The sequence below is a fragment of the Sorex fumeus genome, unplaced genomic scaffold (assembly GCF_029834395.1).
Source record: "Sorex fumeus unplaced genomic scaffold, SorFum_2.1 ptg000018l, whole genome shotgun sequence".
Taxonomy (NCBI): Eukaryota; Metazoa; Chordata; class Mammalia; order Eulipotyphla; family Soricidae; genus Sorex; species Sorex fumeus.
In genome coordinates this window covers 21,462,647-21,477,091 of record NW_026606075.1, presented here as the reverse complement: position 1 = coordinate 21,477,091, position 14,445 = coordinate 21,462,647, and the positions used below count along the sequence as shown (strand labels likewise).

The 14,445-nt window shown below is 41.4% G+C and overlaps 1 protein-coding gene across 1 annotated transcript in view; it reads left to right on the top strand.

The window, feature by feature from the left end:
* The window catches only part of FAM151B (family with sequence similarity 151 member B), a 37,616-nt gene extending 32,251 nt beyond the window's left edge, over positions 1 to 5,365 (top strand). The window contains exon 6 of the mRNA XM_056112569.1: positions 3,630 to 5,365. Within this exon, the coding sequence (XP_055968544.1) occupies positions 3,630 to 3,789 (160 nt within the window). The 3' untranslated portion in view covers positions 3,790 to 5,365. The remainder of the gene's footprint in view (positions 1 to 3,629) is intronic.
* The last annotated feature ends 9,080 nt before the right edge of the window (positions 5,366 to 14,445 follow it).

Here is a 14,445-nt window from a genome sequence, read left to right as displayed (position 1 = left end):
CTCTCCGAGAGGGTCAAAGGAATCAAACCCGGGTTGGCTGCGTGCGAGGCAAACACCCTACCCGCTGTGCTATCACTCCAGCCCTCACTTGGTTCAGATTTTAAAATTTGTTTTATTACTAATGAGTAAAACCGTTTATCATTTCTTTTAGTTTCTACTATAACCTTCAAATAACTTAATTTTTGAAAAATAGATTTATTGGGGGCTGAAGTAATAGTACAGTAGTAGGGTGTTTGCCTTGCATGCAGCTGAACTGAATTCCATCCCTGGCACCCTATATGGTCCCCCTGAGCCCACAGGAGTGACCCCTGAGTGCAGAAGGAGTAAGCTGATCACTGCCAGGTGTGGCCCAACCTCCCCCCACCAAAAAAAAAAAAAGAAAAAAAATTATTTTTAAAATTTGAGCTTCTCCCTGTTTCTTGAATAAGCTGGATAATTATTTCTCTTTGAAGAACCCCTTGGATTGATTTATTTTTCTAGTTTATGATTCACTTCTGCTTTTATCTTTTTTTAAATTCTGCTTGTGGCACTGTGGCACTGCCCTCCCATTGTTCATCAATTTGCTCGAGCGGGCACCAGTAATGTCTCCATTGTGAGACTTGTTGTTACTGTTTTTGGCATATAGAATATGCCACGGAGAGCTTGCCAGGCTCTGCTGTGTGGGCAGGATACTCTCTGTAGCTTGCCGGGCTCTCTGAGAGGGACAGAGGAATCAAACCTGGGTCGGCTGCGTGCAAAGCAAACACCCTACCCACTGTGCTATCGCTCCAGCCCAAATTCTGCTTATGTGGGTTTTTATTTATTTATATATTTATTTTTAATCTTTGGACGTTGTTCCTGGTGGTGCTTGGAGGACCATGAGGTTACTGGGATTGAACCCAGACCTGTTGATCCCAGACCTGCATGCAGTGCGTATGATCAGCCTGTTGAGTTCTCTCACGGGGCCAAGAACTATGTATTTCATTAGCTAGGTGCCACAATTTTTCTTTTATTATTGGGTGACATTTGGATTGTTTGACAGTTTGGGCTGTGATGTAAATAGTTGCTCTGAGGAGTCGAGAATCCATACGAATACTGGTCTATATTCTGCATTTACAAAGGTCCTGTTGGAAGGGAATTGGTAGAAATCCAGGTAAAGGTGCTATCACATTTTCAACCTCAGTAGATACTCCTAAGCTATTATCCAAAGGCAGTAAGTAAGCTGCAGCTACATTTCAATTTGGATAAACTTCAAAGGAGTTATTGAGAAAAAAAAGCACATCAAAAAATTATGCCTCTGTCTCCATTTAGATGCGATTCATTGTCCAAATCTAAGTCACACTGTAGAATTGCACTGAAGGCAGTATGTGAAGATGACCTAGTGGCCATATATCATACATGTCACATGGGGAGGACAGTGTCAGGTGGGGCAGTTCTCGGACAGTGACACAGTTCTTTTTCCTGTGATGCTGTCCAGGTCCACTTTCTAGATGTGTGTCCTAGTTACACTGGAGTTCATTTTATATTGATTTATTCATGATGTACTTTTATGTATGCATTTTACATTTTTTCACAATTAAAAAAGGGGGCTTAAAAATTAAAGCTGAGGGGCTGGAGAGATAGCACAGCAGGTAGGGCGTTTGCCTTGCTCGCAGATGACCCGGGTTCGATTCCCAGCATCCCATATGGTCCTCTGAGCACCGCCAGGAGTAACTCCTGAGTGCAGAGCCAGGAGTACCCCCTGTGCATTTTCGGGGTGTGACCCCCCCAAAAAAAGCAAAAAAAGAATTAAAGCTGAGAGGTTCGGGAGATCATATAGGGGTAAAAATGATCCCTGAGCCCTGAGCCAGGAGTAAGCCCTGAGCACTGCAGGGTGTGGCCCAAAAACCAACAAATAAAAAATAAAAGCTGAGAATTAACCTGAATGCATACAATTTAAGATTCCATTATGCAATTTTTCAGTCTCAGTGAAACAGCAAGGATTAAAAGAGGCAAAATCTGAGGAACTCATCCTTGAACCTGAATGGTTCTCTCTGTGTCTCTTTTATAAGGTTTGTCACCATGGTGCATTAGTGGAGTAACAGAGATGCAATTTTCACAGAAAATAGAGCTTTTAAACCCTATTCTTGCTTCCTCTTTCCCTGTATTCTCAGTTGTAGTTTAAATGGTGTTTGTTTGCTGTGGAACAAAATACAGAGTTAATTTCTTCTGTTACATTCCCTGCGTCAACATCCTGAAGGGCAGGAATGTGTCACTGTAACAAGAATGTGGATATTGGGAGACGGCTCTTCCTTATCATTTTAGAAGGAAATGCTTTAGCTCTTTCCTCCTGCATTCTGACATGTGTCCGGGAGAAAAAAGAAATATCAGACTGTTTAACAGCTTTGCCTTTCCCAGACATTACTGCAACAGAAGTGATGTATTAGGAGCAATGGTACCAGAAGAAGTGAAAATTTGTGATTTAAATAACATTAAAATTCAGTCTATTTGTACACCCTTGGTAAATCTGCATAGATTATGGACTGATTGATTTTTAACTCCTGAAATGCATCTTAGTTGAGTCTATTTGGCATTTTTGTGACATCACAATATTTCTTGTATTCTCATACCAATAAATAAATAAATAAATAAATAACAAAAACCCAGAAGAGAAAGCCAGGTCAAGGATATGCTGACAGACAGCCAGAAGGAAGGGACAGATACAGATTGATCTGTATGTATGGGATTATTACAAAAAACATAGTAAGGGAGCAATAAGTGGCCAAGGGCAACAGATTCTGAGAACTGACCTCCAGAACTGAGATTCCCATGGCAGAGAGACAATGGGGTGGTGGAAGAGGAGGTGTCAGGGACATTGAGGGAAGGAAGCAGACAATCCTGAGGAGAGGGGCATGGGTCAGATTGTGGGTTGCACGAAACCTTTGATATTGCAAATCAAAGTGACTGAAATTAGAAGAAATGTTTAGGGGACAGAGAGATAGCACAGTGAGGAGGGTGCTTGCCTTGCACACAGCTGATGTGGGTTAGACCCCTGGTACCTCTTGTGGTCCCTCGAGCCCTCCCAAGAGCGATCCCTGAGCACTGAGCAAGAAGTAAGCTCTGAGAACTGCTGGGTATAGCCCAAAACCACACGAACAAATTAAAAAAATTTTTTTCTTTAAAGAGAGAAAAACAAGTCACTTGTGTATGAATATGAGTATCACCGACATTCCTGATAGGTCTTTTTGACTTGGAGCAGGCCACTGAAGAAATTCAGAGCTGCAATGTTTGTGGGAGGGGCAGATTCATTGGTTAGCAACATAGTCTCCACCATCATTTGTCTAAAATTTAACCCTTTTCCAGTGCTACTGGCCGGGGCTTCTAAAGCCATTTAACATCCCTGTGTCTCAGATACAGCAGTTTTCCTAATTTAGAAAATAGTTCTATGGATTTTTTTTCCCTTTCTAGTTCCTTTAGTGTTGATGAAGGAATGACACAAGAAAACAGAGTTCTGCCATTGCCAATTAAGGGTTTTTTGGGTTTTTTTTTAATCTATATGTGAAATTTGGTTAGGAAAAATGAGAGTAACTATTTGGAGAAGTTGAAATTCTTCATCCCTGTATCTTATCTTTAACGTTTAACCATGTAACTGGTTTTCCTTTTTAATACAGGTACAGCCTGACTATTTGGACTGGAAAAGATGATAAGTATTCCATTGAAGATTTGCTTTACATTAGAAGCCATTTTGACCAAAAACAAGTTTTCTATGACCTTTTGGAACCACAAAATCATGAATTTAAAAAAGCCATTGGAATCAAAGTTCATTGCTGAAGAAGATTCTCCTAAATTATTTCAGATGTTTTTAGTTTCATAATCCTTCTTTGCTTCCATCTATATTAACTTATATGTAAATGATAATGATTGATGTGCCAATTCATCTAATCAAAAACACTTGATTCTATTTGACTTATGTCCCTTATAATGCAGTATTCTATTTTTGGTTTGGTTTTTGGGCCACACCTGGCAATGCTCAGGGCACTATAAGAAATCACTTCTGGTCGGGTTCTTGGAACCATATTCTCGGGTTCATATTCCAATTCTAGGGTTCTGGAATTGGGTCAGTGTTGGCTGCATGCAAGGCCTTCATTGCTATACCTTCTCTCAGTCCCTTATAATGCAATATTAAAACTTTTAGAAAGGAGGAACTGGAGTGACAGCATAATGGGTAGGATGACTGCCTTGCATGCAGCTGAGCCAGGCTTGATCCCAGCACCTCATACGGTTCCCTGAATCCTGCCCAGGTAATCCCTGAGTGCAGAGCCAGGAGTAAACCTTGAGCACAGCTAGGTGTGGCCCAAAACAAAAACAATTTGTAACTATATTTTTGTGGACATAGTCTAATAACAAAATACCTTAGCAATTAATAAAATTGATACATCATAACCCTTTAAGAACAAGATATATTAAATGTAATCAAAAGTATCCATGTGTTATAGTGCAGGTATAAGTCAAATTTTGTTGATACTTATATTACAGACATTTCATAAACATGTGGTACCTACTGAAGAACTGATTTTTTTTTCAGAGACTACAAAAGAATGAGAGGATTGGGTTGAGGGGCAGGAAACATAATCCAGCCTAGCACCACGTGGTCCTGGAGCAAAGCCTTCACTGGGTTGGAGGAGAGAGCTGGGTGTAGCCCTGAACACTGTCCTGTGCGGCCCAAAAACAAAAAGGAAAAAAAGAGAGAGAAAAAGGCATAAAAACTGTTTATAAAGTTTACGGAGGTGGTCTGTTTTCTCAGAGTCAAATCCATTTCATTGAAAACAATACATGCTAACTTAGCTGGACCTAGAATTTTCATATTGTTAGGAAGCATACTGACAACAGATACAGTTTTGAAATTCTTTATTTCTACATAGTATCTTCTCTTCTGAGCAAAATACCCTGGGAGAGCAAAATTTTAATCCTTATAATGTCGCCTAATTTACAAGTTTGTTACACAGCATCACCTTTGTTCAGGTCAGGTTCTGCAACCAGAATTTTAGAAACACCTCCTGGGGCTGGCGTTAAAATACTTGCTTTGTATGCTGCCAACCCCAGGTTGGTCTTCAGCACCACATACGGTTCTCTGAGCCCCACCAAGAGTGATCCCTGAGCACAGAGCCAGCAGTAAGCACAGCCAGGTGACACCCCCAAACAAAATCAAAACACATTAACAAAAAAGCACCTCTTTATGTTAAATGAATGCCTCATATTAAGCTCAGCATTACTAGAAAATACTCTATCAAGACCTTTTATAAAGTATTCCTTCTGTTAAAAGTGAACTGCAATACTGCTATAGAGAGTTGAATTTATAAATAAACTGCATTTTGATGACATTTGAATTAAAATTATTTTTTCTGGATTATTTTTTTCTTGATTATATGCCCCTTGGTAATATTTTAAAAACTATCATCTTAAGGCAATGTTATTTTATAATGAAAAATTTACTAACTAAGTATCATGTCACCAAGAGAAAGTTCTAAAGGTGTGGTCTAGACTGTTATGGGGAATAAAATATATGAGAATTTAAAATTTTATTCTGTTAAAAAATGAAATTACGATGAATTTCCTGGTGGAAAGAAATAACCTTGATTGATACTTCTCACCATACTCAAATAGTAGAGTTGGATCTTAGGTCTAAATGTAAAAGCTTAAACTATATAGCATTTAGAAGTGATTAGGGTAGAATATTTTTATGACATTAGAGTATGCAGTTATATTTTTATTTTTACAGTCTTATTGAGATATAATTTATATAAAATTATAAGATACTTCTTATTCTCTGTCTTCCCTAGTCCCCAAGGCAGCTATGTATTGCAATACAAAAAAATTATTAAAAATATTGGGGGCTGGCGCAATAGCACAGCGGGTAGGGTGTTTGCCTTGCACGCGGCCAACCTGAGTTCGATTCCCAGCATCCCATATGGTCCCATGAGCACTGCCAGGAGTAATTCCTGAGTGCAGAGCCAGGAATAAGGAATAACCCCTGTGCATTGCTGGGTGTGACCCAAAAAGCAAAAAAAAATATTAATGAGACTCATCAAAATTTTAACTTCTCATTAAAATGAACCATTAATAGGTCTAACAAAAAGACTTCATATACAAAGTCTGTGAAGAACTCCTACAAACTTTAAAAAAAAAATCAACTCAATTAAAAATAGACAACAGTCTTGAAGGAAATCTTACGATTTTATTATTAAATACTGTTCACATTTTTAAAGGCCATGGTGAATAGGAATGCTATATATTACTATGTGGACTATGAAAATAATACATTTATTAACCTAGAAAGATGTTCGTTAAAACATAATACAGGATGTAAAACAGATGTACAATATATCTATATAAAGCTGTATGTCATGTGAATTTATATATATCTGGGGGGGAAAAGTTCATGGCACAAAATATGTAAGTGGTTATGAAACACCAAATTCACCTCCAGGATCTTGGAGCTAATGTATCCATATTGAGATGCTATAGTATCTGAAGTCTTGTTCCCAAGCCTGGCAGGGAAAACACTTTTTTAGTATAAGACCCAATTGTTCAAACAGTCACAGCTCTGAATAATACAATGACACATTTATGACCCTGTACAAAGTGTTGAAATTGATGATTACCTACATATGTACTCATAAATCCAGTGGGAAATTGTTTATTCAGAACAGATTAATTGATTGTTGGAGCTATGATCTTTAATTTTTGTTCTTGTCATTTAAAAAACTAAATACCTAGTGAATTTGAATACTATAGCTCTCAACTGGTAATTTAAATGATGTGTCTACCCGAGTCTATAAATCTGCTTATATTCACAAATTCATGAGTCAATGCAAGAAAAGTAGTTGAATGTTAAAAAAGGTCATCGGGGTTGGAGAAATGGCTCAAATGGCTGAAATGGGAGCTGGAGAGATGGTAGGGTGTGCAAAGTGCTTGCCTGGCACAGCTCAGATGGTGCTTTGGGTCCATATGTAGTGCCAGGGATCGAACCCAGATCAGGCACATGCAAAACAAGTGCCTCCCTTACCAGCTGTCTTATCTCTCTGGCCCTCTATCAGTTTTTTTTTTAAAGTTTTATTAACACACTGTGATTTACAAAGTTGCTTATAATAAAATTTTTTTAAAGGTAAACAAAGTTCCAACACCAATCTCACCACCAGTGTGCCCTTCTCTCTATCAGTGTCCCAGGTTTCCTCCAACTTCCCACCCTGCCCCCTTGGCAGGCATATCTCAAAATTTATTTTCATATCTCTTGTTTTCAGTACTTAAATGAATGGGGCTGGGGTGATAATAGAGCTGGAAGGGCATTTGCCTTGCACATGGCTGAACTGGATTTGATCCCTGGCACCCCTATGGTAATTTGAGTCCCAGTAGGAGTACTTCCTGAACAGAGAGTCAGGAGTAAGCCCTGAGCACCACCAAGTGTAGCCAACCCCAATTAAGTGTTACTTTACTCCATTTTCCCCAATTATTTCATATACAGTAAAATTACTCATCAACTCCCACCATCAGAGCAGAGAGAAAGCAGGCAGGGTTTAAAGACTCCTGCTCTCCAGAGAGTCTTATTTCTATGTTTCTGCTCTCAGAAGGGACCGATCTAATAAAATCCAAAAGCTGACTTGGGTTTGGCTGCTGCTGAGGATCTCCAATAAGATTGATCAGTGTCCTTTTCTTGTTTATCCCTCTCTTGTGGTGAGAGAATGTAATGAGTTCAAATGTTGGTATGAGTTTGTTGTAACACTGTCATTCATGAACTAATTTGAGGGCCAGAATATAGCTCAGTAGTAGAGCATTTGACTTACACACGTGAGGCTGTCCGTTTGATCCCTGGTGCCTCAAAAAATAAAAAGGAAAGCAAATTCAAATGATCTAGGTCAGGGTTGAAATTCACGGTCTCTAAACAGAATATATTGACCTCTCCCTTAAACAAAGGGTTCTTTTAAAGGGTTTTGACTTCAAGTGGACTTGTGGGCTTTCTCCTGTTGCATGTTTTCTGCTAGACTTTATTTCACAGGTTTGTGTTTCTTCTTCAACATGATGTGTCAGATCAATAATTTTTTTCATTTTTATATGATGCCTGGTCAGAATAGGCCCCTAACAAATTCATGGATGGACAGACAGTTGGATGGGTGGGTGGGTGGGTGGTTGGGTGTATGAATGGATAGATGGCACCTCTAATTCTTGAAGACCAGTTGATCTTGCGCCATGGTCCACAAATCTTTCCACTGCCCAGAGACACCCTTAGAAGATAACTGAGGGCTGAAGTGATGTACAGTGGGTAGAGCGTTTGCCTTGCACTTGGCCAACTGGATTTGATCCCTGGCATCTCATATGGTCCCCCAAGCACCACTGGGAGTAATTCCTGAATGCAGAGCCAGGAGTAACTCCTGAGCATCCCCAAGTGTGACCCAAAAAGATCTCCCCCTCCCCCCCCAAAAAAAAGAAGCTACCTGAGGTCCGAGCCCTTCCATAATAATCAGTGAAACCAACACTTCCACAAATAATGGGATTTGCCCATCTCACCACTGACATTTATGATTATGGCAAAATTGTTGAAGCCTTGGTACGAATTAATTTCACCACACTAGCTAGCAAACATATTCTTCACTGTCATGTACATTAGGAAGGAAAAAAGACAAGAATATCATCAGTGATTCAGCAAAATTCATTTTAGGCAATGTATTTTTCTAAGTACATAATTTTTTCTTTTTCCATTCTCTGCTTCTTCTTCCCTGGATCCTGACCCTGATTTCTGGAGGCCTTTGCTCTGGATTATGACTCTCTCATAATCCAGGGGGCAGAATTAGGACCTAGGGCAAAGAGCTCCAGAGAGAGAAGCAGAAGGGCAGAGAGAGAGAGAGAGAGAGAGAGAGAGAGAGAGAGAGAGAGAGAGAGAGAGAGAGAGAGAGACCAGAGGAGAGACTACAGAGATAGAGTCAGAAATTAGAGAGACAGACAGAAAAGAGCACAGCAGCACACATGGAAGCAGAGCACAAAGGAGGAATCATCCCGATCCAGTCCATAAGTGGCTTGAGAGGACCAAATGCGGGCGGCAAGAGAGAGCTACCCCGAGAGCCCGCCAACAACTCACATCTTCCCATCCCTCTGCGTGCACCTGAGGACCTCCGGAGCCAACCACAGCCATGCTGGGACCACTCTCCACACGTCCGGATGGGCCTCATGGATGAAAGAACTGGCAGAGGAACCCAGGCATGTGGATCCCGGGGCTGAGGTCTCCAAGCCTGCTTGGATTGGGACTGGGCCTTCTCCACCCAGACCCCCGCATCTTCCAGTAGGTAGGCATCACACCCACCAGCTGCCGCCAGCGCCAGGTTGGTTCCATCAACGGCCAAGACGCAGAGACTATAAAACCCAGCTCCCAGAGGAAAACAGTGCAGTCTCCTGCCTCTGCCCCTGGCTGTCCTAACCGGGGCCCCTTGGAGGGGGGAGGGTTGATTTCTCTCCCTTCTGCGCACTGAGCAGAGCCCCAGCAGCTGAGGACCTCCGGAGCCAACCACGGCCATGCTGGGACCACTCTCCATAGGTCCGGATGGGCCTCATGCATAAAAGAACTGGCAGAGGAACCCAGGCATGTGGGTCCCGGGACTGAGGTCTCCAAGCCTACTCGGATTGGGACTGGGCCTTCTCCAACCAGACCCCCCATCTTCCAGTAGATAGGCGTCACACCTACCAGCTGCCGCCAGCGCCAGGTTGGTCCCATCAATGGCCAAGATGCAGAGACTATAAAACCCAGCTCCCGGAAGTGCGCGGCCGCATTTGCGGCCGTGTGACATCTTATTATCTTATTTTTCCTTTGGATAACCTGGCACGCTACCAAAAGTATCCTGCCTGCACAACAGAGTCTGGCAAACTTCCCGTATCGTACTCAATATGCCAAATACCAGTAACAATGATGGGTCTCATTCTCCTAATCCTGAAAGAGCATTGGAATGGCTCTTTTAAAATCTCAGGGCTAGGAAGAAGGAGACATTACTGGTGCCTGCTCGAGGAAATCGACGAACAACAGGATGATCGTGATCATGATATCTTTTTATTTCATCTGACAAAATGGGAATTACACAGAATAATCCTTCTGTATACTGAAAGTCAGAAGTTGTCTTAAATCCCAGGCTCAGGAAAATAGGTACTTTAAAAAGAGAAACATTTGGGGGCTGGAGTGATAATATAGTAGGGTGGGTGTTTACCTTGCACGCGGCCGACCATGGTTCAATCCCTGGCATCCCATATGTTCCCTTAAGCACCGCCAGGAGTAATTTCTGAGTGCAGAGCCAGGAGTAACCCCTGAGCATTGCCTGGTGTGACCAAAAAGCAAAAAACAAAAACAAATAAAAAAAGAGAACCATTTGCAACATTACAAATTCTTTAGGCTAGGTAATAGTCTGGGCTGGAGCGATAGCATAGCGGAAAGGGCGTTTGCCTTGCACGTAGCCAACCCGGATTCAATTCCTCTGTCCCCCTCGGCAAGCTATCAAGAGTATCCCGCCCACAAGGCAAAGCCTGAAAAGCTCCCCATTAGGTATTCGATATGCCAAACACAGTAACAACAAGTCTCATAATGGAGACGTTACTAGTGCCTGCTCAAGCAAATTGAACAACGGGAGGACAGTGCTACAGTGCAGTTGCAAACTAGACATTTTGTGGGGTGAATTGTGCTCCCAAGCAGTTCTCAAGAGGTCAGGAGCTCCACCTGCAATTTGTGGCTCACCGGTCACTGGTTCAGTGGAAGGACCTGAGAATGAGATGCTGCTCAGGCCCTGCAGTGCGGGGGTTACCTGGACCATGCTAGTGGTGCTGGAGGCTTTCAGGGCCACAGTCAGCTGTGTGGCCCTGGGGACCTCTAGGACTGCACCTGGTGAAGATTAAAGGACCATGTGCTGGGAATTGCAGACCCAGGTTGACTGCATGCCAGGATGTTCTCTAACCACTATACTATGAAATTGGACACGTTTTTCATGAAGAAAAGGAAAAATAATAACTTTGAAACACCAGACAAGACAGTTACTCAGTCTTGCCTATTTGGCAAATATTTTCTCAAAAATGAATAAAGCATGCTTGCTGCTTCAAAGAAAACAGCTGACAGTATCTGTTGCCAAGATAAAACCTAAAAATTCTTGGCCAACTGGCCGTAGATGAAAATTTTGAATTTGAATAAATTCAAAGCCATTACTGTCACAGTGTTGATTCCCAGTACTTAAAGACATTTTCTTTGACCTCAGTGTCAGTATTCATAAATATGTTGTGTTATGATGAAATGTGTTAACATTTGCAGGATCTGAAAGATGCAAGGAATCAATATTTTCTAAACAAATAGTTCAGGCTATTATAAAATCTTTCATGGGAAAAGAGTCCATTAAGAAGGCAAAATAGAACAATGAAATGTGTCTACCAAAATATGGAAGCTCATCGACAGGGTTTCCGACTCCATAATTCAACCGACTTTTAAAGAAAAATTGCATCAAATTGGTGAGAGCAGCAAAGAAGAATATTCACAATATGTGAGCAATGCATTTACATACTTCTTTCTTTCAATTACAAATCCATGCAAACCCACATTTTCTTTATTTGCCTCAAGTAAAACAACATATTACAACAGAGGGCAGGCACAGAGGAGAATCAGCTGTTTTCTATTAAGCCAAATAGAAAAGGGATTTTTGAAGATCATGAAACAATGCCACTCACTCTTCTCACTGAATGCATTTTTGAAAATGTGGTTGTTTGCTTCAAATGTGTAGGCTAATATGGAATAGATTTATTGTTATTTATAAATAATTCACATTTCTCCCAATTTCCAGCTTTATTTTAAATGCAGTAAACATCAAAATTTAAGGAGGCAAAAGCCTTTTGGGGTCTTCAATATTTAAGAGTCCTGGGGTTTGAAAGTCTCAGTCTCAAGATGTTTGGAGCATTGTGGCCTATGTTTACTGCCATTTCTGTTTGAATCATTCGAAACACAAGGCTTTGCTTGTTTAAGTTTCAAAAAGTGCCAAAACACAGGGCTAGAGAGAGTGATTAGGGTGCATATCCAACATGTACCCAACAGGTTCAATCCTGTCTCCACATGGGCACCAAGCACTGGCAGGTGTGGCCCTTAGAATTCCCTCAGCACCGTCACGGAGGTCCAAGTCTCCATTTCATGTCTAAATATATTGAATCATTTAAATTTTTGTTTTATTAATTTTTAATGAAAAAAATGCATGAGGGTAATTTGAACTATTTAAACAGTACCAAAGTGTCAAAGGAAATGTATAAAATGAATGCTCCATTTAGACCTTTGGAGGGGAAAGAGAATAATTATAACTATTGTTTTACAAATTGAGCAAATCAATTGCTTTCCAATTTTCAAAAATTCCTTATCCTTACTTGATGCTGGTCACAGTTCCCAGATTCTCTGTGACTCCCTGAGGACCTGACAAAGACACCATCTCCTTTAGTTCTCTTCAAAACTGATTTTGTCTTTTCTTACATCTGATTAGTATTCTTTTGTAAATTTTTAAAATTTTATTTTCATAAAGTTGTTCGCAATAATTGTTTGCATTCAACATTTCAACACCAATCCCACCACCATTACACCTTCCTATCACCATTATTTCAAATTTTCCCACCACCACCCAAGCCAAACCCATAGACTAAATAATTTATTTTTGTAATGCTTGTTATGAGATGTCATGTGGCCACAAAAGCGGCTGAGCACTCCTGGAATTCTAAAATTTTTTTAAATATTTGGGGTACGAAGGCAGCTTCTGCAGAATGTTGCTCTCTTCCGAGATTCATTTGTGAGTCTCTGAATCATGGCCGTTAATGCACTTAAATGGCTCCCAGAGGCAGTTCGTGGTGTGACTACTGCCAGGGAACCAGAAAGGGCAGGGAGATAGGAGGAGGTCACCCATACACAACTCTCTGAAGCCTGGAGTTTTTAGTCACTAGCCCCACATACCTGGGTTTTTCAGTGGATTTAATCTCATGACTGTTGGGGGTGGGGGCTCAGGACTAACCTGTGAAGGTTGGCCGTAAGCCTGGCAATGATTGGGTTCTGGAGGTTTGCAGCTACTGGGGTTCCTTTGGGACAGGTGGAGGGACACACTTGCGCCCCACTCCAAGGTGCTCAGGTGAAAGCAGCCTGATGCAGGGTGGGGAGACATCTCTGCAGAGTGCAGCTCTTTTCTGAGATTCATTTGAGAGTCTCTGAATCATGGCCATTAATGCACCTAAATGGCCTGATTTTTTTTTATCTCTTTTGAGATTTATTTATGGATCTCTGAAGCAAGTGGATAAATGAGCTTGTATAGCTGAGCCAGAGGCAGTTTGTGGGTGTGACTCCCACATATCTAACTTTTGCCCATTTGATTTCTTGGGAAACTTGGTCCCAAATTGTTGGGGTCTGGCCAGAGGCACAGTGGCAATTTTGGGGTATCAGGAAGCCTGAAGGCACATCAGGGCTGCTGATGCACTCGCCCTGCAGGCATAGGTTGATCTGCTGGGTGGCACCATACCCCCATTTAGTAGTATATTCCATGTATACACCACGGTTTCTTTTCTTCCCTCCTCCCTTAATTTAAAAACTACAGTTTAGAAAGTTGTTCCTGATGCCTTTGTTGCAGGCATTCAATATTCCAACACCACCACTAGAGTCACCTTCCCTCTACTATTGTCACTATTTTCCTCACCACCCCCTAAACCTGCCCTCTTAACAGACACAAAATACTTTATTTGTATTTCTTGCTACAACTTGGTGGCTAATGGAATTATCAAAACATAACTTTAGGGGCTGGAGTGATAGCACAGTGGGTAGGGTGTTTGCCTTGCACACGTCCAACCCAGGCTTGATTCCCAGCATCCCATATGGTCCCCTGAGCACTGCCAGGAGTTATTCCTGAGTGCAAAACCAGGAGTAACCCCTGAGCATTGCCAGGTGTGACCCCCCCAAAAAAACCAAAACCCCCCCCATAACTTTAGCAAAAGAAAATTTGTGGAAACTGTTATATGCTCACCATGGGGATATGTGTCCTTGTTTTTGTTTATTGAGCTTCACTGACTTCTATGTTACTTTCCCCTCTAATTTCCTGTGTTCCTACTGGGATATGTATATTGTAGAGTTTGGTGTCACATGGCAACATTTGTTCCAAAAACTCCAGAATATTTAACTGGGCAGTGAGTTTACATGGTGGTGATTTTTGGGATATGGGTATGACTACTGAGGCTTCAGGAAGTATGGAGGGATGGGGGAAGGCTGCACCACGAACTCCAAGAAGACCCCAAAATTCTCAGCCTGAGGACCAGCGTACCTGAAATTTTTGGCAGTTTGGTGTCTCTACAAAGTTTATTCATGAGGTGGTAGACCGTCCATAAGTTTCTCTGTTCAGTCACCTGTTCTTGAACGTGTCAGTGGTTTTCAGATTTTGACTATTGTGAATAGTGCTGAAATGAACA